This window comes from Rhinoraja longicauda, chromosome 14 (genome assembly GCF_053455715.1).
Source record: "Rhinoraja longicauda isolate Sanriku21f chromosome 14, sRhiLon1.1, whole genome shotgun sequence".
NCBI lineage: Eukaryota > Metazoa > Chordata > Chondrichthyes > Rajiformes > Arhynchobatidae > Rhinoraja > Rhinoraja longicauda.
In genome coordinates this window covers 26,184,856-26,211,927 of record NC_135966.1, presented here as the reverse complement: position 1 = coordinate 26,211,927, position 27,072 = coordinate 26,184,856, and the positions used below count along the sequence as shown (strand labels likewise).

The 27,072-nt window shown below is 43.9% G+C and overlaps 1 protein-coding gene across 2 annotated transcripts; it reads right to left on the bottom strand.

Annotated features, from left to right (window-relative positions):
* Positions 1 to 12,984: 12,984 nt before the first annotated feature.
* rpl26 (ribosomal protein L26) lies at positions 12,985 to 26,691 on the bottom strand. 2 transcript variants are annotated; one of them, XM_078411598.1, is made up of 4 exons: positions 26,570 to 26,691; positions 26,046 to 26,218; positions 18,554 to 18,694; positions 12,985 to 14,079 (listed from the first exon to the last, which is right to left on the bottom strand). In XM_078411598.1, the coding sequence occupies exons 2-4, from the start codon at positions 26,211 to 26,213 to the stop codon at positions 13,951 to 13,953; spliced, it is 438 nt and encodes a 145-aa protein (XP_078267724.1). In that variant the 5' UTR covers positions 26,214 to 26,218; positions 26,570 to 26,691; the 3' UTR covers positions 12,985 to 13,950. The 2 variants fall into 2 exon arrangements, with proteins under 2 accessions (XP_078267724.1, XP_078267725.1); XM_078411599.1 differs by having other exon boundaries at positions 26,565 to 26,588.
* Between the last annotated feature and the right edge of the window lie 381 nt (positions 26,692 to 27,072).

Below are 27,072 nucleotides of genomic sequence, written 5' to 3'. Positions count from 1 at the left end.
TGATTTTAGATGATTACCCATGATCACTGAATGGTAGTGCTGGATTGAAAGGCCGAATGGCCTGCTCCTGCACCTATTTTCCATGTTTCTACACTGTTTGACTCGATGACTCTAACACTGGGGGAGGGGAAGAGGGTGCACAAGAGCAGAACTGTGCGAGATGGAGGAGACCTCTGTGAAGGCTCCATCCACAAGTACAGAGGAGAAACCACGTTGACTGAATATGGCATGTCAGATGTCCTAGGGTGGAAAGCCTCATCTTAAGAGGCGATGCGGCAGACATGGAGAAACGTTGGGAAAGGGATAGCATTCTTGCAAGAGAGAGGGTGGGAGGAGGTGTAGTAATGTAGCTGAGGGAATCAGCAATTTTATTGCAGTGGGTTTGGAATATATATATATGGATAGTCTCCTGAAATGGAGACAGAGATCAAGAAAAGGGAAGGAGATGTCAGAAGTGATCAAAGTGAATTTGTTGGCAGGATAGAAACATAGAAACATAGAAAATAGGTGCAGGAGTAGGCCATTCAGCCCTTTGAGCCTGCACCGCCATTCAATATGATTATGGCTGATCATCCAACTCAGTATCCCGTACCTGCCTTCTCTCCATACCCCCTGATCCCTTTAGCCACAAGGGCCACATCTAACTCCCTCTTAAATATAGCCAATGAACTGGCCTCAACTACCTTCTGTGGCAGAGAATTCCACAGATTCACCACTCTCTGTGAAAAAAAACTTTCTCATCTCGGTCCTAAAAGACTTCCCCCTTATCCTTAAACTGTGACCCCCTTGTTCTGGACTTCCCCAACATCGGGAACAATCTTCCTGCATCTAGCCTGTCCAACCCCTTAAGAATTTTGTAAGTTTCTATAAGATCCCCCCTCGATCTTCTAAATTCCAGCGAGTACAAGCCGAGCCTATCCAGTCTTTCTTCATATGAAAGTCCTGCCATCCCAGGAATCAATCTGGTGAACTTTCTCTATGGCAAGAATGTCTTTCCTCAGATGGACGTTGATGGTGAAGTTGATGAAATTGATGATTTGTGCATTTGAATATTCTCACTTTCTACTGGGCTCCTACTGTGTCCTGTTACCAGGCAAAATTAATTTAAAGTCAGCCGTTCAGCAGTTCTGCACCTCCTAACCCACCGCTACCCTCCCCCTCCTCCTCCCACCCTTCACATGGACATTGATTTTGTTCCTGTTCTTGTGCAAATTCCATTTTACACAAGTCCCACTTTCCCCAGACATGATCTCAGTAATTCACAAATCGAATGTCCTCCCTCCTCCACTGTCCCTTTAGCCACCTGTCCTAATCTCCTATATTCACTAGCACCTGGCACTAGAAGTAAAGCAGTGATTATAATTTAGGATGTCCTGTTTATTAATGTACTACCTTGCACTCTAAATTCAAGTTGCAGGAGCTCTTCCTTCATTTTATCTGTTATTAGTATTTCTTACTGTAACTCTTTTATACCCTTACTGTAACTCGTACTGTTTAATCTCCCCCTTTAGAATGTCCTACAATTGTTCTGTGACATTGTTAGGTCTGGCATAATGGAGGCAAACCACCATCCTGGATTTATGTCTTTAGTCGCAGAAGCACCTGTTTTCCATCAACTATTGCTTTTAGATTCTTGCTCCTCCCTCTTCTGTGGCTGAGGCATCCATTGTGCAGTGAACATGTCTTGGCTGCACTGCACACAGGAACATTCACCCATCATTTTCTCCTGCAGAATAACATTTCTGGAGTGAGATTATTCCTGGGCAAAATCAAAAGGCTGATTAGGAAGGGGGGAGATACAGTGAGACACACACGTCCTTGTTCATCTGTCAACCAAAATAACCATGCAGCAGACAGTTTAAGAATGCAAATTGTATGTTTGCCTTTCCAGTGAGAGAGATTGAACACAAAAATAGGGGAGTCTTTCTGAAATTCTACAGAGACTCAATGAGTCCACAATTTGAGTGTTGCATGGACCTTCGGTCTCCTTATCTGAAGAATGATGTCCTTGCTGCGGGGGTAGGGTTGTGAAATTTCACCAGATTGATTCCAGATACGAGAGAACTGATGGATGAAGAGGGATAAGAGAAATTGGACTAGCGTTAGCAAGGCTACTGAAAATAGATGGATCCTCGTTGAAATGTATAAAATTCTGATGGGTGGACCCACAAGATGCTGAAAGAACGTGGCCGACGATCGAAATTGTGAGTCCAAAAGTTTGTGTGCCAGGGCAGTTTATTGTTCTGGGTGTCGGATGTGGGGAATCTGGGAGTCTGATAGTCTTCCAGACATCCACATCTGTGCCAGGTGCGATGAGATGGGGCTCCTAAGGGACCGTATTAGGAACCTGGAGCGGCAGATTGATGACCTCCGTCTGGTTAGGGAGAGTGAGGAGGTTATAGAGAGGAGTTATAAAGAGGTGGTCACTCCAAGACCACGGGAGGTAGACAAGTGGGTCACGGTTAGGGGGGGGCAAGGAGCAGAGGCAGGGACGAGAGAGTACCCCAGTGGATGTACCCCTTGGCAATAAATACTCCTGTTTAGGTGTTGTTGGGGAGTATAGCCTACCTGGGGGCAGCGATGGCGCCCGGGCCTCTGGCACGGAGTCCGGCCCTGTTGCTCAGAAGGGTAGGGAAAGGAAGAGGAGAGCGATAGTGATAGGGGACTCTATAGTGAGGGGGTCAGATAGGCGATTCTGTGGACACAGTCGGGAGACCCGGATGGTGGTTTGCCTCCCTGGTGCCGGTGTCCGGGATGTGTCTGAGCGTGTCCAGGATATCCTGAAAGGGGAGGGAGAGGAGCCAGAGGTCGTGGTACATATTGGTACCAACAATATAGGTAGGATAAGGGAAGAGGTCCTGAAAGGAGAATTTAGGGCGCTAGGAAGAGAGTTAAAAAAAAGGACTAGGTAGAGGATTGAAGTGTAGGACATCTAAGGTTGTAATCTCTGGATTACTCCCTGTGCCACGAGCTAGTGAGTATAGAAATAGGAGGATAGAGCAGTTTAATGTGTGGCTCAGGAGTTGGAGCAGGGGGGAGGGATTCGTTTTTCTGGATAATTGGGCCTGTTTCTGGGAAAGGTGGGAACTGTATAGGCCGGACGGTCTCCACCTTAACCAGAGGGGGACCAATATCCTGGCAGGGAGGTTTGCTAGCACTGTTGGGGAGGGTTTAAACTAATTTGGCAGGGGGTTGGGATACAGCATGGAGTTAGTATAGGGGGTGAGGAGAAGGAAAATATAGAGGAAAAAACTGGTCAGATTGGGAGGCAGAACAAGAATGCCCCAGCACAATGGGGTAGGGCAAGTCTGAACGGCATTTATTTTAATGCAAGGAGTATTGGAAGCAAGGGGGATGAATTGAAGGTGTTACTGAACAAATGGGAGTACGACATTGTTGCCATTACGGAAACATGGTTGAAGGAAGGGCAGGACTGGCAGCTCAATATTCCAGGGTATAGAATCTTCAGGAGAGACAGAGAGCAGGGAAAAAGGGGAGGGGGTGTTGCAGTATTAATCAAAGAATCTATTTCTGCTGTAAGAAGGGATGACATATTAGCGGGTTCCTCAAATGAGGCTATTTGGGTGGAATTGAGAAATAGAAAAGGGGCATGCACCTTACTGGGTGTATACTACAGACCCCCAAACAGTCAGAGGGAAATAGAAGAACATATTTGTAGGCAAATCTCGGGGGTGTGTGAAAACAAGTGTAGTAATAGTAGGGGATTTCAACTTCCCGAATATTGATTGGGATAGCCAAAGTGTCAAGGGCTCTGAGGGTGCAGATTTCCTAAGGGTCATCCAGGAGGGCTTTTTGAGCCAATATGTTGAAAGTCCAACAAGGGAGGGGGCGGTATTGGACTTAATCTTGGGAAATGAGGCCGGACAGGTGGCTGAAGTGTCAGTGGCAGAGCATTTTGGTGACAGTGATCACAATTCAGTGATATTTAAGGTGGTAATGGAAAAGGATAAAGAGGGACCAGAGGAAAGAGGAAAATTTCTAAATTGGGGCAAGGCCGATTTTAATCTGATAAGGCAGAAGTTGGCCCTGGTGGACTGGGATCAGCTTCTCGTGCGGAGGACCGCATCAGAACAGTGGGAGTCATTCAAAGGAATAATTGAAAAAGTACAGAGGAAGCATGTTCCCCTAAAGTTCAAGGGTGGGACAAACAAGTCCAAAGAACCTTGGATGTCGAACGATATAGTAGGATTGATTCGGAAAAAAAGGGGGGCTTTTGGAAGGCATAAAGAACTTAAGGCACAGACATCATTAGAGGAATATAGAAGGTGTTAGGCGGTTCTTAAAAAAGAAATTAGGAGCAAAAAGGGGCCATGAGATAGCACTAGCGGGCAAAATAAAAGAAAATCCCAAAGTGTTCTATAAGTATATCAAGGGTAAGAGGATAACGAGGGAAAGAGTGGGGCCCATCAGGGACCATAGTGGAAAGCTGTGTGTGGAGCCAGAGGATGTAGGAGATGTTTTAAATGAATTTTTTGCATCTGTTTTTACGAGGGAGGAGGGTGATGCGGACTTAGAAATGGAGCAGGAGGGTTGTGATGTTCTTGAGCATATTGCTATTGACAGGGAGGCGGTGCTGGAGGCTCTGGCAGGCTTAAAAGTGGATAAGTCTCCGGGCCCTGACGAGATGTATCCCAGGATGCTGAGAGAGGCAAGGGAGGAGATTGCGGGGGCTCTGGCACAAATTTTCAGAGCCTCTCTTGCAACAGGGGATGTACCGGAGGACTGGAGGATAGCTAATGTGGTGCCATTATTTAAAAAGGGCAGTAGGGATAAACCTGGGAACTACAGGCCGGTGAGGCTGACATCGGTGGTGGGGAAGCTGCTAGAAAAGATTCTGAGGGACAGAATCAGTCTTCACTTGGAGGATCGAGGGTTAATTAAGGATAGTCAACATGGCTTTGTTAAGGGAAGGTCGTGTCTGACTAACTTGATTGAATTTTTTGAAGGGGTGACCAAGGAGGTAGATGGGGGTAGTGCAGTGGATGTGGTATACATGGATTTCAGTAAGGCTTTTGACAAGGTCCCACACAGGAGACTAGTCAAGAAGGTAAGAGCCCATGGGATCCAGGGCACCTTGGCAAAATGGATAAAAAACTGGCTTAGTGACAGAAGGCAGAGGGTGATGGTAGAAGGGTGCTTCTGTGACTGGAGGCCGGTGTCCAGTGGGATGCCGCAGGGATCGGTGTTGGATCCCTTACTGTTTGTAATCTACATAAATGATCTGGATGTCAACGTACAGGGCATGATCGGCAAGTTTGCAGATGACACAAAGGTAGGGGGGGGTGGTGAACAGCGAGGAAGGGATCTGCAAGCTGCAAGAAGATATAGATGAGATGGTCAGATGGGCAGAGCAGTGGCAGATGGAATTTAATCCTGAAAAGTGCGAGGTGATGCACTTTGGCAGAAATAACTTGGAGAGGGAGTACACCATGAATGGAAGGACCCTAGGGAAGACAGGGGTACAGAGGGACCTTGGAGTACAGGTACACAAGTCCTTGAAGGCAGCAGGACAGGTGGACAGGGTGGTTAAAAAGGCATATGGGTTACTGGCCTTCATTAGCCGGGGCATCAAATATAAAAGTAGGGGGGTAATGATGGAATTGTACAGAACACTGGTGAGGCCACAGCTGGAGTATTGTGTACAGTTCTGGTCACCACATTATAGAAAAGATGTGATAGCTTTGGAGAGGGTGCAGAGGAGATTCACCGGGATGCTGCCAGGGATGAAGGGCCTCGGCTATGAGGAGAGACTGAGCAGACTGGGGTTGTTTTCCCTGGAGCAGAGAAGGCTGAGAGGGGACATGATCGAGGTGTACAAGATCATGAGGGGCATAGATAAGGTAGATGGCGGGGAACTTCTTCCACTGGTGGAAGGTTTAACAACGAGGGGACATAGATACAGGGTAAGGGGAGGGAGGTTTCGGGGGGATGTGAGAAAGAACTTTTTCACCCAGAGGGTGGTTGGAGTCTGGAACTCACTGCCTGGGGTGGTGGTGGAGGCGGGAACACTCACAACGTTTAAGAAGCATTTGGATGGGCACTTGAAATGCTACAACATTCAGGGCTACGGTCCAAATGCGGGAAAATGGGATTAAAATTAGACTGTGTTTGGTAACGGGCGGCACGGACACGATGGGCCGAAGGGCCTCTTTCTGTGCTGTAGGACTCTATGAAAACTAGGGGCTCACAGCCTAATACAGGGTATGCCATTTAGGAAAGAGCAGGACTGAGGAAGTTGAGGCCAAATTATTGTTTATTTAAGGAGATAAATATAGTAATTAAGGCATAAGAGGTCAAGGAATATGAAGAGAAAGTAGGAACAGGTTTATTGAATTTGGATGAACAGCCATGATCAAACAGAATGACAAAGCAGGCTCAAAGGGCTGAATGGCCTATTCCTATTTTCTGTTTCCTATACTTTTTGAGATGTCATCAAGTTGCTCTCAGAACCACTCTCCAAATCTCATGGATCAGTGTCAGTAATGTAAATTGACACAAAACTCCTCTGCCTATGGGAAACATCATATTATATTGCAACATGCATGGAGCCAACATACGGAAAACCTGACGAAAACTATGCCACTTTTCTTACCACTGGAAAAAATGACTAAGTATTTATCCTATCTTTAAACCGTATTTGGACACTCCACTTACGTCCTTTACAATTTTGTTACATCATGCTTGCATCATAATACTGTGGTCCACATCATGATATTACATTCCATTAAGTTGTAACAGCTGGATTTTTCATTCTTAGCACTGAGATGGAGGTGGAGGATAATAATCAAGTCCATCCACAACCCCAAGAGTCTCTGAAGCCGCACAAGGAGGCTCCTGAGAGTAAACCTGAGGGAAGTGCGAGTTGCAGTTCAGTGTCTCCCAAAAGTGAGGAGAACCTGATCCGAGCACTGGTTGATTTAATGATCACGGCGGCAACAACAGCTCAAAAAGCAAGAGAAAGTGAGAAAAAAGCACAGCTTGCTTTTAAATATTCTGAAGAAGTGCTTTCTTTTGCCAGTGATGTGACAGATAATGCCGAGCACACGCTGTTAACAGCTAAAACTCTGTCAGAGAGACTGGTCAGAAATACTTCATATCTGGATTACCAACAGATTTTCCGTAATGTCACAGACCTTTCCATGGATTACGCAACATTTTCCCAACTTCTACAATTGTCAAATGCTGGCGATGATGTAGGTAACTCACGTTTATTACAAAAAGGGAAAGGACCCAGATACGGGAGAAGTGAGTCAAAAAGGGATCGACTGTGCTTCCTCTGTCATTCATTATCACGCCGTGAGAGTGATAGTTTCTCTCAGAAACGTGCCCAGAATGTGTCTCAGTTGGGAGATAATTATGAGGGTACAATTGAAGCAGATGATGAAAATACAGATGAAGATGAATTTGGATTTGGGAAGGATGTGTACCGTAAACCACAGGCTAGCATCAGTGCTGGGATAAATAGTTCTCATCACAAACAGGTGGAAGCTGTTCGAAAAGAGGAACACATGGGTGGAGCCTTTGTGATCAGCAGACGTAGATCTCCACGAAGGTCACCTTCTGGTGGCCTTGATGGTCTTGTGTCACCTTTACTGACTGAAGATGAACTAACAACATTAAAGCCATTGAGTCGTTCCCCTTCACGCCATGGTTCAATGAAGGTTGTTTACAAAATGATTCACCGAGACAAATCACAGGAGAATTCAGACAGCGATATTGAACACTTAGATGAACCTGCCCTGGTTCATATTTCCTGTGCAGAGAATAAAGGCTTAGATCCTACTGAAAATTCTTAGTGATGTAATTCCAATAGTAATTCTGTAAAAGTGACAAATCTTAAATAAAATGAATTTTTATATAGTTCAGTTTTGCTTAAATAAGGTTGGTTCTTTGTCTTAATGTACAGCACATTGACCACTGGACAGTAAGGATAGAAATTCAGATAAGGCTCATTACTCGTGTTTATTGACTGAATGCTAAGATTGAAGGAATTTAAAAAAAACATTATGATCATTTAGTGCAATTAATTTGCCTATTACTTGATATCTGCCAGTGTTAATGGAGAAACTTCCAACATCTTAGAACAGTGAATGGAGTGCAGCTGATATGGCTGTCACAAGCAGAACAAACAAAGCCAACTCAACTAACCAAGCTTTAAGAGTAAGCAGTTTGCATGAGCTGAGACAAAAGGAACAGGTTGGGCACATTTTGAGCAAATCATCTTTGGAGTAATTCACAAAATGAAGCAACTCCTCACAGCCTTGTTGGTGAAAGTCAATTATTTTGTAATGAATGGTGGTGGATGTTTTGTTAAGCTTGTGCAACACCTGTTCATAAAGATGAGTACAGCAGCTAACAACATTGTAGCTAGTCAGTAATTTGCCTCATCAACACACATTTTATTTTTGTGGATACAAAGAACTGCAGATGCTGGTTTACAAAAAGACACAAAGTGGTGGCGTAACTCAGCAGCTCCAGCAGCATCTCTGGAGAACATGGATAGGCAACGTTTCAGGTCAGGACCCTTCTTCAGACTGAAAAGCCAAAATTTGATCTATCCATGTTCTCCAGATGCTGCCTGACCCAAGTTACTCTAGCGCTTTGTCTTTGTTTTTTTTTGTGTCTTGGATGGATTAAGAATGCTTAACCAGCAACTTTGACTATCCCTTTGCCTCTGCAGATGCTGCATCACCTCTTGAGTTCCTCAGGCAGATTCTCTTTTGCTATAGGGCGCTTGCACAGCCGGCGAGGTCACGACACTTGACCCATAATGTTGCCATGCAAAGCCTTTTGGAGGACAAGCGGTGCACTGGAGGCAAGCACAAGTGTGTTGATTACTATGGCTGCCAGTACAGAGGGACCGTCTTCGGTCCCAGCAGCCGTTGAATTGTCGCAGTTTTTTTGCCAGAATTCTGCCAGACTCTGAAGCCAAAATCGCTACTAAACTTGCAACACCTCAGTCCCAACCAAAAATCTTTATGAATGGCACCACATAATTAATCACACCAGGCTGCTTAACTTCATCCCAATAAACTTAGTACAGCTGCAAACCTCACGCTACATACCACAACATGCATACACTGCCTGTTGAACCATGTCAATCTCACCACCCCAGTATAATCCATAGTACTTCTTCATTCCTGTAGAAGACAAGTTTCTGCAATTAGAGGTAGCAAGAACTAGTCAAAATGGGAGATACTTTCCTGCAGGGCCTGACCCCCATGGAGGATACAATGTTGGTCATTGTCAGAGAGACATTAGACAGGGCTGTAAGCATGTAAAATTGAAACGTATATTTTGGAAAATAATAATAATGTCCTGAAAGCTTAAAAACCCCTCCCTTTCAAAGATATTGTCAATTGACTGAACTGAATTATGTTCAATTACTAGCTAATAATTCTGCCATTCCTTGGCTTGCACCTGAGTAAAATGTAATTCAAAACTCACGTATAATTTTGTAGGCCCTGAGTTCAATTATATAAAAGATTTGCGATTTTTTTCTGAGAAATTTCCCTTCAGAAACGTTGTCTTTTTGCATGTAAACACCCACTTGACAACCATGGTAAACAAATCATACGAACACGGAAGTGAATCGCCATCAATAAATTTAACCTCATCCCTCCCGGCATCTGTCCATGAGCTGGCGTGACTTGCGATCGAAAGCATAACAGGGCAACTGGCAACAGCATTACGACTGTACTTTTCAATAATACCCACATGAATTAGAACGCACCATATTGCATGCGAAAAGATACGGGTCAGTGTACGGGTCAATGAATGGCGACCCTGTATTGAGTTACTGCATAGACATGGCGTGGTAATGATTTGCAATTGATTCAATATTGATTTAAAGAAATTGTTAACAATTTTCCAGCCAGATTTGTCACTTCTAAAACTTTTTAGATACCAAAGGAATCAAGAAAAAACACAAATGCCTTACTGTTGATGATATGCAGTGAACAAATGTGATAATTCTCGATCTTTTCCATCTTGTTATTAGCATGGCCAATGTTTGCCAACCACTTTAGCTGTTATTATCCCTTCAACTCTCGCTTCTCTCTACCATCATTTCTCCTCACTTTTGGAATTCTGAAGTATGATAAATGGCTCTCACGCCCTATTGCCACAATTTTTAACAGCACAAAAACTGACATTGTGACTGGAAACTAGAGCACATTGGCTGAAGGAGTGGAAGCAGAGACTAATAGTATTTAAGTATCTGGATGAACATTTGAATTGCTAAGGCATAAAAGACTATAAATGAAGTACTGTAGATGAGATTAATATAGCTAGGTTGTTGATCATCAGAGCAAGATGGGCCAAAGGGCCTGTTTGGTGCTATATTCCTCTATGATTCTATGAAATGCTACTTGACTGCTGAATGTTCAAACTATTCTTTATTTTTTGTTTTCTGTTTTTTTTTTCCTTTTGGAAATAAAGATCAAAACACCGTTTGACATACAGCATTTTAATTTTCTGTTTTATCAGCACTCTTGTAATTCTTTGCAGTGATATTGAGCAGAATGTTTTTTTCTAAATAAATCTGCTTTTGTTTTAATTCTTCGTATCAAAGTAAATAATTCTTCTCATAGCTGAAAATAGACAGGATATATTCCTCAATATTTCTCTCCTTGTTTAAAGCAGACCTTTTTTAAAATTCTATTTTGTTTCCACCTTTCTGGAAATGACTTATGGAATATGGTTCTCTCTGCTTGGTTCTGAGCTCTGGTATTTTCTCCATAACCCCCAGCAACTTCTTTCGCACATTCTCCCTACCCTTACTCATTGATTGGGTGGACTAATTTGTCCTTGTTATTTTGTGCCAATTGTTGTAACATTCTTTGGGACCTCTTTCTATAGTGAAGATGATATTTAAATTTAAGATGCTCTTTTGATGACAGATGATAAGCCAGATACCAACTGCAGAACTCGTAAATCACTGTTCCTTGTGGCTTGTAATAACAAGGAACAGCAAATGCTGGTTTATACCAGATAAAGACACGTATGCCAGAATAATTCAGCAGGTCAGGTAGCATCCCCGAAGAATGTGAATAGGCGACGTTTCGGGTTGGAACCTTTCTTCAGACTGATCTAAAGGGTCCCAGCTCAAAACATCACCTGTCCATGTTCTCCCAGGTTGCTGCCTGACCTGCTGAGTTACTCCAGCACTTTGTGTCTTTCCTTAGGGCTTAATGAAAAAGAGCTTACTTATATTTCACAGTTCCTTTTTCTTGCTTTGGTACACAGACCAATTGCAGTGGCTCTGGTTAGATTTCAAGATATTCCTGCAAAGCCTTTAAGGTTATGGATACCAGTGGTGGAGGGAGTTAAATGAGCTCACTTAAATGCTGGAATTGGAAGACAATGGAGACAGGGAGTGTAGCCAAGCTGGATGAAGTTAAGGAGAAAAGGATGGCTATGGGTTTGGCCTGACAAAATAATATAGCGGAATCAGAGGGGGAGCAGCGAGAGAGGATGTTGCTGAACTCTCGTCGGAGAGAACTTCTTCAAAGTAGACATCCCTTGAGATTTTGCAGTGGAACTGACAAAATGTGTCGGGAAGAAGTGCAGATGCTGGTTTAAATCGAAGGTAGACAAAATACTGGAGCAACTCAGCGGGACAGGCAGCACAAAAACCAACCATTTTTATGGTATTTTCCAGGTAAGAACGCACGTGTTGCGTGCGTGACGAGCGTACGCCAGAGGCTTGCTTGTCCTCCAGTATACTTGAGTGACTCCGTGTGTCACACCCTTTGACCTACCATGCAAGCGCCCTATACAATGAATGTCATTGCATTTCAATTTAGAATAAGTTGACAGGTGTTGTAAATGATAAACCTGCAATATTGGGGGCGTGGCTGTGTTCTGCAGCTGCGGCTCACCGGCAGTCTCTCCGTTTTTTTTGTTGTTTTTTTGTCATTGTCGTTGTTAAATGTACGTTTTGTTTTATTTTTAATTCTGTGTAAGTAGGGGGGTGGTGGGGGGGTTGGGGGAAACCTTTTTTTCAAATCTCCTCAACGGAGATGCGACCTTTACCGTGTCGTATCTCCGTTCGCGCTATGGCCTAACATCGTGGAGTCGGCGGCCTCCAGCTGGGATCGACCTCAAAGACTCCGGTCGCAGGGCCTGGACTTACCATCTCGGAGGCTTCGGCCGTGGGCCCTGCAGACCGCAACATCGGGAGTTCGCAGGTCCCTGGCTGGCGACCGGCTTTTGGGAGCTCCAGCCGTAGCAGCTTCGACCGCCCCGAAGCGCGAGGTACGATCAACCCGCCCGCAGGCCCCTCATCGCCCTGCGTGGCCCGGCCGCGGCACCTTCCATCGCCCGGTGGGGGCTCAGGACTTTCATCGGCCTGCTCGGCTCGGCCCTGGGACTTTCCATTGCCCGGTGGGGGCTCAGGACTTTCATCGGCCTGCTCGGCTCGGCCCTGGGACTTTCCATCGCCCGGTGGGGGCTTCAAAAAGTTGGGAGCCTCGATCACCTCGGGAGAAGAATGAGGAGGAGATAAGACTTTGCCTTCCATCACAGTGAGGGTATGCCTAGAGCAATCACTGTGATGGCTGTTTTGTGTAAAAAATTATATCTGTGTGTCTTGTGCTTTTTAATGTCTACTGCCGGACCCTGACGTGAGAGGACGCTGGCGTTGAGTATTCGCCGCTTTTCCGTCAGGATAGTTTGTCTGTTTGTTTCTATGTTAATTGTTTTTGTAAAGCGCTTTGAGCATGTGATAAGGCGCTATATAAAATAAATGGATTATTATTATATATGTCCATAGCAATCCTGTGTATAACGAGAATGAATGACCAGAAACCGCTGCAAATGAACTGCCTCGCGTGGGGATATATTAATTGGCAAGTTACATTATGTAGTAAACTGGTCATCTCACCCTCAAGCAAATTGGCACACTACTATGACGTGCAGAAGACCACAATGCTCAAGTGGCTGTACTTTTGATCGTCACCATTCAGGGTATTAACATAATTTTATTATTGTACGAGTGCCAATTAATTTTGCAAAAGACCATAGCAATGGCTAATCTTGTCGACACCTGAACATTTTCAACAATTGTACACAGAAACAGTGCCTTCTTCTTCAACCCCAAAAGATTGCCTGGTTGAAGTAAGTTCAGATTTGTAAACTAATCTAAAAAAAACATGAGGTAGAGCTGCATAAAGAATGTCTAACTGATAAATACCGTACTAAAAACCTCACTAAACTTGAGAAGTGAATGCAAAATTCATTCACTTGTCCTCAAACCAAATTAGGATAGACGTACAGATAAAATTGCAGTTGATCTCAAAATATATTCTGGAATACTCCTTGTCTCTCTTTTAGCAGATTGTTTGTTCAAAATTTGTTCCAACATTTTTTTCAAACAAGAGCTTCTTCAGATCTTACTATTTAAAAAAACTGAATTGTATTGATTTGTGATATGTCAAGGTCCTTATTTGATCTCACCTTTTTGTATACTAGCACGTGTAAAGTTTACATTTTCAATAATCTATGCATCATTGAATTCAGTGTAAACCGAGACATCATCTAAAAAATGTCCAACTCGAACCCCATATCACAATACATTGTTGAAAAGAGCACATTCTTTCAATACTTGGGATAGTGGATCAATTATACATTTCAATATTTTGGTAGTGAACACCAGCACATGGGCTCATTACTTGCAATTCTTCAACAATCTGTTGACATTAAAAACAAAACCTCAAGACTTTCCCCAGTCAGGAATTATTCCCAGCTCATTGCCATGGTCAGATGGAGGGGCATTCTTGTAGTAGGTTCACAGTAGTGCATCAATATTTCTTTTCAAAGTAAAATCAACCGAAAATGAATGTTAAAGATATGAAAAATCTATATTTTCTGTGACACCAAACATTTTTTCCCCAATTTTTATTTAAAGCAACAAAGACGGAAAAAAGATTACTCCTGCATTTTTTCAATGGATTCTTCCTTATATTTTCCCTTGTCCTTGCCAACTTGGCGAGATTTCGCTTTGCGCTCCAGAATCTTCTTTCGATCCTTATCCAGCTTTAGCCTGGTAATCACCACCTGCAACAAATAACAAATCTTTCACTATCTCAGTACATGACAATGACAATAATAAATCAATACCAATCATACATTATAGGCAATTTTTCAAAAATATTTTCAGAAATTAAGTAATGAGAAAGAATTGTCTCAACAAATGCAGAAGAATTTCAGTCAGAGAGTTGTGAATCTGTGGAATTCTGCCTCAGAAGGCAGTGGAGGCCAATTCTCTGAATGCATTCAAGAGAGGTAGATAGAGCCAGGGGGTATGGGGAGAAGGCAGGAACGGGGTCCTGATTTGAGAATGATCAGCCATGATCACATTGAATGGCGGTGCTGGCTCGAAGGGCCGAATGGCCTACTCCTGCACCTATTGTCTAAGTCACAATGATCATTTCAATAATGCAACAGAATTGCCAAAGAAAAGTGAGCCACACATCTCAAAACACCTCTCAATTTGCAAAGTGACTAATTATTTTCACATCGGCCAGTTCATAGTTTGACAGCCTAGAGCACAGAAAGCCATCTTTCTACCCAGTTTGCATCAGCTGAAGGTGATAAAGCCCTGGCAGGCACAAAATGCTGGAGTAACTCAGCGGGTCAGGCAGCATCTCTGGAGAGAAGGAATGGGAGACGTTTCGGGTCGAGACCCTTCTTCAGACTGATGTCAGAGGAGGGGGCAGGACAAAGATAGGATGTAGTAGGAGACAGGAAGACTAGTGGGACAACTAGGAAGAGGGAGGGGATAGAGAGGGAAAGCAGGGACTATCTGAACTTAGAGAAGTCAATGTCCATACTGCTGGGCTGTAAACTACCCAAGCGAAATATAGGGTCCTCCAATTTGCGCCGGGTCTCACGCTGACAATGGAGGAGGCCCAGGACAGAAAAGTCAGATTGGGAATGGGAGGGGGAGTTGAAGTGCTGAGCCACCGGGAGATCAGGTTGGTTAAGACGGACTGACCGGAGGTGTTCAGCGAAACGATCGCCAAGCTTGCGCTTGGTCTCGCCGATATAGAGAAGTTAACACCTGGAACAGCAGATACAGTAGATGATGTTGGAGGAGGTGCAGGTGAACCTGTCTCACCTGGAAAGACAGTTTGGGTCCTCAGATGGAGTCGAGGGGGGAGGTAAAGGGACAGGTGTTGCATCTCCTGAGGTTGCAGGGGAAAGTACCTGGGGAGGGGTGGTTTGGGTGGGAAGGGATGAGTGGACCAGGGAATTACGGAGGGAACGGTCTCTGCGGAAAGCAGAAAGGGGTGGAGACGGGAAGATGTGGCCTGTAGTGGGATCCAGTTGGGAGGTGACGGAAATGTTGTATGCGGCGGCTGATGGGGTGGAAGGTGAGCACAAGGGGGACTCTTTCCTTGTAACGAATAGGGGGAGTAAGAGCAGAGCAACGGGATATTGAGGAGACCCTCGTGAAAGCCTCATCTACAGTTTTTGTCCCTACACATCCTGGTGATAAAACCCTGCTCCTTTTCCAATGTTCTCAGGTCCCTGCTTCAAATAATTAACCCACTTTTTCTTGAACGGATCAGTTGAATTAGAAATCCATGCTGCTCTCCAATAACAGGGTGCAGCACCAATGCAGGAGAGGTTTGGGCCCAACGGGTCCACTTAGTCTAGTATAATGTAATTAAAAGGTCGAACAATAACATTTAAGTCACAATGGACAGGAAAGATTCGGAGGGATATGGGCAAGTAGCAGAGATGGTCACGATAGTCTGACATCAGTGGTGGGGAAGATACTGGAGTCAATTATAAAAGACGAAATTGCGGAGCATTTGGATAGCAGTAACAGGATCGTTCCGAGTCAGCATGGATTTATGAAGGGGAAATCATGCTTGACTAATCTTCTGGAATTTTTTGAGGAAGTAACTAGGAAAATGGACAGGGTAGAGCCGGTAGATGTAGTGTACCTCGACTTTCAGAAAGCCTTGGACAAGGTCCCACATAGATTAATAGGCAAAATTAGTGCACATGGTATTGGGGGTAGGGTACTGACATGGATAGAAAATTGGTTGGCAGACAGAAAGCAAAGAGTGAGGATAAATGGGCCCCTTTCAGAATGGCAGGCAGTGACTAGTGGGGTACTGCAAGGCTCGGTGCTGGGACCGCAGCTATTTATAATATACATTAATGACTTGGATGAAGGGATTAAAAGTAACATTAGCAAATTTGCAGATGAGACAAAGCTGGGTGGCAGTGTGAACTGTGAGGAAGATGTTACGAGGTTGCAGGGTGACTTGGACAGGTTGTGTGAGTGGGCAGATGCAGTTTAATGTGGATACATGTGAGGTAAGAATAGGAAGGCAGATTATTATCTGAATGGTGTCACGTTAGGAAAAGGGGACGTACAACGAGATCTGGGTATCCTAGTGCATCAATCACTGAAAGGAAGCATGCAGGTACAGCAGGCAGTGAAGAAAGTCAATGGAATGTTGGCCTTCATAACAAGAGGAGTTGAGTACAGGAGCAGAGGTCCTTCTGCAGTTGTACAGGGCCCTAGTAAGACAGCACCTGGAGTACTGTGTGCAGTTTTGGACTCCAAATTTGAGGAAGGATATTCTTGCTATTGAGGGCATGCAGCGTAGGTTCACTAGGTTAATTCCTGGAACGGCGGGACTGTCGTATGTTGAAAGACTGGAGCGACTAGGCTTGTATACACTGGAATTTAGAAGGATGAGAGGGGATCTTATTGAAACATATATTATTAAGGGATTGGACACGTTAGAGGCAGGAAACATGTTCGCAATGTTGGGGGAGGCCAGAACCAGGGGCCACTGTTTAAGAATAAGGGGTAGGCCATTTTGAACGGAGATGAGGAAAAACATTTTCAGTCAGTTGTAAATCTGTGGAATTCTCTGCCTCAGAAGGCAGTGGAGGCCAATTCTCTGGATGCTTTCAAGAGAGAGCTAGATAGAGCTCTTAAGGATAGCGGAGTCAGGGGGTATGGGGAGAAGGCAGGAACAGGGTACTGATTGAGAATGATCAGCCATGATCACATTGAATGGTGGTGCTGGCTCGAAGGGCCGAATGGCCTACTCCTGCACCTATTGTCTATTGTGCTGGAGATAGTCTGCCAGCATCTCTGGAGTCAAAGGATGGATGACATTTCAGGTCGGGACCCTTCTCATTCCCTTTATCATGTATCTGGGGGGTGGAGGGAAGAAAACACCAGGACCAATCAGGGCTGGCCAGATGACCTCAGGCAGGCTGATGGCTGGTAAGCCGATTGTTGGTATGGGAAGGTGCAATATCAAGAGGAAAACAATGTGGAGGACCGTGGATCTGGTAAATTGACTAGATTTAAGAAAGGGGGCAAAGGGGAGGGCGGCAGAAAAAGGAAGTAGAAGTTACTTAAAATTAGAGAATTCAATGTTTATACCCCAACCAAAAATGAGGCACTGTTCTTCCAATTTGCATGTGGCCTCACTCTGACAATGGAGGCGGCCCAGGACAGAAAGGTCAGTGTGAGAATGGGAATTGAAATGGTTAGCAACCGGGACGGACCGAGAGCAAATGTTCACCGAAAATCACTGTTCACATTTGACCTCACCAATGTACAGGAGCCCACATCAATAGATGTAGTTAGAGGCAGATGTGAACCTCTGACTATCCTCTGTCTAAAGGATGGTCAGGGTCCCTGGTTGGAGTCGAGGGAGGAGGTACAAGGAAAGGCGTGCATTTCCTAATTTTTTAGGCGAAAGTACCTGGGGAAGCTGTGGTTTGGGTGGGAATGGACCAAGAAGTTGTGGAGGGAATGGTCCTTGCAGAAAGGGGAAGATGTGATTAGTGTGGGATTCCTTAGGAGGTGACGGAAATGTAAAAGGATAATGTGTTAGATACGGAAGCTGGTGGGTGAAAGGTGAGAACGAGGGGAACTCTGCCAATGTTGCTTCTGTGGGGGAGGGGGAAGAGTGCAGAACTACGAGACACAGAGGGAGGGAACCTAAGTTCCCTGAAGAATTACATCTCGGATGTCCAAATATAGAACACTTTATCTTGAGAGCAGATGTGACAGAGATGGAGGAATTCAGAGTAGGGAATAGCGCCTTTGCAAGAGGCGGGGTGGGAGGGAGTGTCATCTAGATACCAGCGGAAGTCAGTAGGTTTTTTTTGTAACAGATGTCTGTCGGTAGCCTGTCTCCCCTGATGGAGACAGAGAGATCGAGAAAGGGGGGGGGGGGGGTGTGTCCCAAGACAGTCCAGTTGCATTTGTGGGCCGAGTGAAAGTTAGTGGTGAAGTTAATAAAGTCCAGGAGTTCTGCACAGGTGCACAAGATAGCCCCGATGCAGTTGTTGGTATGGCAGAAAAAGAGTTGGGGGATAGGGCCAATGTATGCCTGGAATAAAGAGTATTCCATTTGGGCCATAAGCAGGACTAGCTCGCTTAAGCAACTTGGTTAGCATGGACGAATTAGGCGGAAGGGCCCTTCACCATGCTGTTAAGCTCCTTGATTCTCAGACACAAATGAGTTTCTGCTGCAACTACCTTGCTGGGATGAATGCCAACATGAACTGTGGTACCATTGGCCTTTTCACGCTGCACGCGCTCAATATAGATCACATATTTCTTCCTGTAGACTTGGACAACTTTGCCGATCTGCTGCCCCTTGTAGTGACCTCTGACGACCTGCACAAAAAACATCAAATAAAATTCTTAATTAACACGAATACAACCAAAATCCCCTTTGTAGCCCATTAATATTTGGATCCAACCGCTTATGAGGCACTCCATTTCCCTTAAATTGTTCGCTCTCAAAAATTACATAACACAATTAAAACATGCCATGAAAAAGAATCATTACACCACAAAAGTGAGCTGTTTATTAAAAAAAATAAACCAAGTTACAAAGTATAAGAGACACATTATTCGTTTACACTAAAAACTTTCTAAAATAGTTGACACACAAAATGTGTTAAGCATGTTTTACACATTTCAAAATACCAGAGTATGTCATAGTTCATGGTTTTTCTAAACAGATCACGACCAGAGACAAGGAATTGATGATTCCGTAAGATGAACATTTGATAATAGTCAGCTTTGTGCTACAAAACGACACTGATGAGACATTAAGATTTATTGCAACCAAATTTCCAATACCACACCTCCACACTGATTGGAAGGCACTGATGAAGGATTGTTCATGAATGTTCTGAGAGCTCGAAGACATTTTGAAAAAAATGGACTTGGGAAGGATCTGGAACGGGGCACTGAATGCTAATGTACAACCATGGATTAGGACTTTATCACATATTAGTATTAGCAGAGTTATTGATTGCGATGGTTTTGATTTTCTGATTTGTTATAATAAAAAGCAATATGATAAGTTGAATACCTTGATATTGGTCAAGTAGGTAGGAAAGGACAACAACATTAATTAGTTCTGGAAGGTATATTAGATGGTGTTATTTAATACAGCTTACTTGGGCGTGGTCAAGTGCCAAGGGGGAATCTGATAAAGGAAAATCTAAAAATTATAAGAAAGACGAGTAGTGTTGTGATATGGTTAATCCGAGAGTTTATGTACTGGGAAAGCATGATGGGAAAAGATGCCAACATAGTGAAAGGAACTTAAAGATGAAAGTCTAGAGACATGATCAAAGGTGAATTGTTTGTAAGGTGCACAATCCTCGTGTAACAAGAAATAGAGTTGTAGGAAGGAACTGCAGATGCTGGTTTAAACTGAAGATAGACGCAAAAAGCTGGAGTAACTCAGCGATCGGGCAGCTTATCTGGAGAAAAGGAATCGGTGACATTTTGGGTCGAGACCCTTCTTCAGAATGAGTCAGGGGAAAGGGAAATGAGAGAGATATACATGGTGATACAGAGAGATATAGAACAAATGAATGAAAGATATGTAAAAAATGATCATGGAAACGGTCTATTTTGGGTTGCAAACTAGAAGATTACGAGTTATACAATGAAATAGCAAGATGACAGTAAAACTAGTACAATGACTAGGGTGGGGGGAGGGACGGTGAGAGAGGGGATGCAAGGATTACTTGAAGTTAGAGAAATCAACAATCATACTGCTGGGCTGAAAGCTGCCCAAGAAACAGGTGTCCTTTTTCCATCCATTTGTTAGGTACAAATCTTTGAAACACTTTGGGTTCTCTCAGAACGTGTTCCAGTGCATACCGTTAAGGCCTTGAATAAACCGACGTTTAAAAATTCACCACGGATCTAGAAGATACTCTTTGTGTTTGTTCTTATCTGAGCTGTAATTAAGAGGGCAACTGGGCCTCACGTGAAGATCAGTGTACAGGTAAAACACAAAATTCCCTCCAACACTAGTCAAAATACTGAGATCAAGCAGAGATGTACGATAATCAATGGTGGGACTAAAATGCAAACATGATTAGACTTCCATTCTACTAAACTCAAGTATTGTTTTAATCTCCCACCGATATGCTCGTACAACAAACTTGTCATCCATGGTATTTGCAACAGCCCTTGGGTAGGAATATCAGATCTGCACAAATCATTCCAGCAGTCCCAACATAAATATAATTGGGGCAAGACATCTCTCTTATACCCCAATCGTCATCTTCTCTATATACTAAAACTCTTGTTTGTTTGTTCCCAAACAACAGCCAAAACGGTTTAGGCCCACCTTACTCACTGTCGTCCCTTTGGTGCTAATGGAAGAAGTTTTATTGAAATTATTCACATTTAAAAGTTTAAATCTATCTCCTCGGGATGGGGAGGATAAGGGGGATGGAGTGGGGGAAGGGAGGGAGGAGAGGACGGGAAGGAGGGGGTGTTGCACCAACGCAGGAGAGTTTTGGGCCTAACAGATCCACTTGGTCTAGTCTTCCAATAAATGCCAATACGTTGTTTGCTTGTTTGTTGAACCGTCAAGGAATTTGCGTGCAAGAACATTCCAATTCCTGTTGAACACCAATTATTTTCACGCTCTCACAATTTTCAAAGATCTCTGCCGTAACATTTCCCACCAAAATAGACGATCTTATGCTGTTCCAAATTATACTCCCGTTTTCAACATTCTTACCCGTCACCTTGCTGTCTTTTACCCCCCCCCCCCCAAAATCTCCTTGTATCCGCCCTACAGCCACCCTGCTTTGCATCATCAGTAGATCTGAACACACATGTGATCCTCTTCCAAATTATTAACCTTGATTGCAAAACAGGTCGGCCACACCAATCACCCCTCTGACTAGATTCCCAAATAGAAAATGACCCCCTCTTTCATACCCGAGCTGAAATTGTAATTAATAATCTCATGTTAATTCGCCCACTCTGCATTGCCAGCTGTCAACGTGCACTGATAATCTCCATTTTTCCATTGCCTCAACGTTAATTTCCTCCCCATCCCCCTTGCACCTACAGCATTCTCCTCTAACCCCAACATTATCATCAAAGCTGCTGGATAGGGCAGTGTTGTAGTTGCACAATCTGCAAGAATAGCCCAGACCAGCCTCCCACGACTGTTTCCAAGAACATCTCCATTTCAGTTGCGCTGGCCTCATCATTTCTGCCCCGATAATTCAGGAAGGGAAATCCAAGGATTCACGAACCTATCTTTGTTGACGAGACTGCAATGGAGAGTCAACAGCTTCACGTTTGTGGGTTTGCACACCTCGGATGATGCGTCCTGGGCCCAGGGTATTGATGGATTCACAAAGAAAGCCCATTATCTTGGAAGACTGAGGAGATTTGGTACTTCACCAAATACACCATCAAACTCCCACAGGTGTACACAGTAGAGAACATACTGACTGGTTCCATCACATCATGGCTCGATAACTTAAATGTTCAGGAATTAGGGAGGCCCAGAAAATGGCACACATTGCCCACCCATCACAGGCACTGACCTCTCCACCATCGAAGGGATCTGCAGGAGCAGTCTCAAAATGACAACAAATATCAAAGTATCACACGGCCCTGGCCATGCTCTCATTTTGCTGCTGCTATCAGGGAAGGTGGTTCAAGAACAGCTTCTTCCCAACAACCATCAGGCTCTTGAAACACATTGCTCAACGTGATCTCAGCAACAATCTGCATACTTCAGGTTTGCATTATGGATAGGAAAACCTGCAGATGCTGGTTTAAATCGAAGATAGACACAGAATGCTGGAGTAACTCAGCGGGATAGACAGCATCTCTGGAGAGAATGGGTGACGTCTTGGGACAAGACCTGCAGAAACATAGAAAATAGGTGCAGGAGGCCATTCGGCCCTTCGAGCCAGCACTGCCATTCATTGTGATCATGGCTGATCGACCTCAATCAATAACCCGTGCCTGCCTTCTCCCTATATCCCTTGATTCCACTAGCCCCTAGAGCTCTATCCAACTCTCTCTTAAATCCATCCAGTGATTTGGCTTCCACTGCCCTCTGTGGCAGAGAATTCCACAAATTCACAACTCTCTGGGTGAAAAAGTTTCTTCTCACCTCAGTTTTAAAAGGCCTCTCCTTTATTCTAAGACTGTGGCCCCTGGTTCTGGACTCGCCCAACATTGGGAACATTTTTCCTGCATCTAGCTTGTCCAGTCCTTTTTATAATTTTATGTGTTTCTGTAAGATCCCCTCTCATCCTTCTAAACTCCAGTGAACACAAGCCTAGTCTTTTCAATCTTTCCTCATATGACAGTCCCGCCATCCCAGGGATCAATCTCGTGAACCTACGCTGCACTGCCTCAATTACAAGGATGTCCTTCCTCAAATTAGGAGACCAAAACTGTACACAATACTCCAGATGTGGTCTTACTAGGGCCCTATACAACTGCAGAAGAACCTCGCTACTCCTATACTGAAATCCTCTTGTTACGAGACCCTTCTTCAGACCCGAAACATCACCTATTCCTTCTCTCCAGAAATGCTGCCCGTTTCTGCTGAGTTACTCCAGCATTTTGTGTCTATCTTGCATTATTATGGTCTGGTTACTTAGTATTACTGATTATTAATTAGTTGTATTATGTATTTATTGCGTTATTGCAGTAATGGGCCTGAAAAGCTGCAACAAGTAAGAATTCAATTTTTCTGCTCATGGTATGTAGGACAATTACAAAGTCTGAATATTTCCACACCAGTCCTTCAGAAGTCTCCTCTTAATTGTAGATTTCTTTTTAATGTAGTTGACAAAGTTCCTATAAATGCAGTAATCCAATTTCTCACACTTTGGCCCCCACCCAGTGATGAAAATTAAATTTAGTTGTTCTTTTCCATCTCAATAGCAATTGAGGAGTAAATTCAGCCCAGTCCATCACGGGCCCAGCCCTCCCCTCTATCAAAAGCAGCTATATGATATGCTAACTTCAGAAGACGGCATCTATCAAGTATCCCCACCATCCAGGAAATGCCCTCTTCTCACTGCTGGAATCAGACACGGGGTACAGAAGCCGTAAGTTCCACAATACCAGGTTCAGGAACAGCTACTTTCCTTCAATTACCAGGTTCTTGAACGAATCTACGTAACCAATCAGTGTACCTCAACAACAGACTACCAAGGCCCAACTCTTAAATAATATGGATGTTTCTTTTAAATTTTCTAATTATTTGTTGCACCAATGTCTTGTTTTTCAAACCAAAGTATAATGCATGTGCAATTCACGCGTAATCCGTCTCTTGTGTGCTTGTCTGAGTTTGTGCCAGGGATGCAACCTATGCCTCACCATAATCATGCCTTTAGCAATAAACTTTAATGGATCATCCCTGTGTATAAATTGTCATGCATTTCAAAAAAATGTCATTCCCTCTCTTGCTTCTTGTCTCACACTTCCCTCTCCAATCATTCTGCTTCTCTCAACACCTACCCATGCTAACAGGTGATGCCATACCTACCATTTCACAATCCTGGGGCACAATTCTTCAATACAAAATAACAATTTATTAGTTCATAAATTCTAGCAGCTGTATTAGCTAATTCGGCCCATCAAGCCCTTTCAATCATGCCTGATCTATCTTTCCCACTCGACTCCATTCTCCTGCCTTCTCCCCGTAATCTGACACTTACAATCACTGTCAATTCTTCCAATTTAATCTTCTCACAATGCGATCACCTCCACAGATGAAACCAAATGCTTTCACCAACCTCCGCCTTGTCACATTCCCTTTGTCAAGTCCATCCTCGACTTTCAGAAAGCCTTCGACAAGGTCCCACATAGGAGATTAGTGGGCAAAATTAGGGCACATGGTATTGGGGGTAGGGTACTGACATGGATAGAAAATTGGTTGACAGACAGAAAGCAAAGAGTGGGGATAAATGAGTCCCTTTCGGAATGGCAGGCAGTGACCAGTGGGGTACCGCAAGGTTCGGTGCTGGGACCCCAGCTATTTACGATATACATTAATGACTTAGACGAAGGGATTAAAAGTACCATTAGCAAATTTGCAGATGATACTAAGTTGGGGGGTAGTGTGAATTGTGAGGAAGATGCAATAAGGCTGCAGGGTGACTTGGACAGGTTGTGTGAGTGGGCGGATACATGGCAGATGCAGTTTAATGTAGATAAGTGTGAGGTTATTCACTTTGGAAGTAAGAATAGAAAGGCAGATTATTATCTGAATGGTGTCAAGTTAGGAGGAGGGGGAGTTCAACGAGATCTGGGTGTCCTAGTGCATCAGTCAATGAAAGGAAGCATGCAGGTTCAGCAGGCAGTGAAGAAAGCCAATGGAATGTTGGCCTTCGTAACAAGAGGAGTTGAGTATAGGAGCAAAGAGGTCCTTCTACAGTTGTACCGGGCCCTGGTGAGACCGCACCTGGAGTACTGTGTGCAGTTTTGGTCTCCAAATTTGAGGAAGGATATTCTTGCTATGGAGGGCGTGCAGCGTAGGTTCACTAGGTTAATTCCCGGAATGGCGGGACTGTCGTATGTTGAAAGGCTGGAACGATTGGGCTTGTATACACTGGAATTTAGAAGGATGAGGGGGGATCTTATTGAAACATATAAGATAATTAGGGGATTGGACACATTAGAGGCAGATAACATGTTCCCAATGTTGGGGGAGTCCAGAACAAGCGGCCACAGTTTGAGAATAAGGGGTAGGCCATTTAGAACGGAGATGAGGAAGAACTTTTTCAGTCAGAGGGTGGTGAAGGTGTGGAATTCTCTGCCTCAGAAGGCAGTGGAGGCCAGTTCGTTGGATGCTTTCAAGAGAGAGCTGGATAGAGCTCTTAAGGATAGCGGAGTGAGGGGGTATGGGGAGAAGGCAGGAACGGGGTACTGATTGAGAGTGATCAGCCATGATCGCATTGAATGGCGGTGCTGGCTCGAAGGGCTGAATGGCCTACTCCTGCACCTATTGTCTATTGTCATCCCTTCCCGTACTCTAGAACTTGAAAAAAAAATCTAACTTTTCTTAGTTCTGAGGAAAAGTTATAAATTGAATACATTAATTTATTTCCTATGTTGATTTTGCAGTGTGTTTTTCATGGTTCAGTAGAACCAAGTACTTAATTAATTACCACCAATAAGTCATCAAAACCAAATGTTTCCACCTGAACAACAACACTATAACAAATTTTTAAAAATCTAAAATTGCAAATGCTGGTGAACATTTGATAATTAAATTTCAAATACGCAAATCAATAATTCCAATGTAGAATATAGCTATAGAAAGGCAAAACCTATCTGTCACTTGTTGGTTTATACCAAAGATTGACACAAAATGTTGGAGTAACCTCTTAAATGCACTTTTGCTTTGTACTTTGCTAATACAATAATTACAACTTATTATTTTTTTTAAATATGCTCATGTTTGCACATTACAACAAATCATAAACGAGATAGATACAAAATGTTGGAATAAGTAAGCAGGATAGGCAGCAGTATTGGAAAGAAGGGTGACATTTCGGGTCGGGACCCTTCTTCATTCCGAGTTACTTTTTGTGTCTATCTTCGGTACAAACCAGCATTTGCAAATCAGAAACGAGGACTATATCGGACTCTAGGTGACACGTTAAATAAAATCTCGGGTTAATTTTCAACATTCGTAATTTCCCTTTTCCTCGTTCCATACCTGAACCTCATCATCCTTGCGTATGGGCATTGAGCGAACATTGTATTTCTGCCTCAATTCCTTAGACAGCGGCGAGGACATGATTTTCCTGCGGATGTGCGACGGAGCATTGAAGTGTCTTTTACGATTCTTCCTCCGTGAAGAAGTTACAAATGGGTTGAGCTTCATCTTGGCTGCACAGATAATAAATGCAGATTTAATTGGCTGGCTTTGAAACAAAAACAACAGCTGTCCCCGAGTCTAAACACGAGTAAAAAAATACTGAGCACTAAAACTGGAGCCAGAGCCAACAGGAGCCCAGAAAGTGGGTACAGCAAACGCCAAGCCCCCAACCCGCCATCCCCGACCCTGCCATTAGGCCCCGCAGCTTTCTACAGATATGTTCGCCGTGTGGCACCACGTCGTTCAAAAATATTGACACAATCTTCGGGCATAATGTCCCCAAGAACAACATCGACAACCGTTTAGCCCGGAGAACCTCGCAAGGCATAGGATGGCTTCAGATATTAGTGGTAGCACCTTACCGCCCCGACCGCTCTCCGATGGCCGCCGGTGAAAGAGAACGCACGCATGCGCTGTGCATCACTAGTGCGCTTCCCTTCCGCGCGAGATTACGGAAACGTAAAATCCTGCAGATGCCGGAACCCTGAGTAAAACACAAAGTGCTGGAGAACTCAGCGGGTCAGGCAGCATCTGTGCAGAGTGTGTAGGAAGCAAAGATACTAGAGGAGCATGATAGACCACTCGACTCTATAAACCGTAGTAGGTCATGGATAAATGTCAGCGCCATTTTAGTAAGCAGAATCTGTGTGCTAGACTGGGCAGTGTTCACAACTCTGCGATTTCTTCGGATATAAAATGTTTGCAAACAATTATTTTTGTTCAACTTCTTGGATAAGTTGATAGTTCACATTTATAACTATTTCTTGAAGAGTTGCTGCTTCGTGATCTTTAAACTTTGGATGTACCTGATTGAATATTTGTACTAGAGATCCACTCTGTATGTATCAGGCCAATTGATTATATT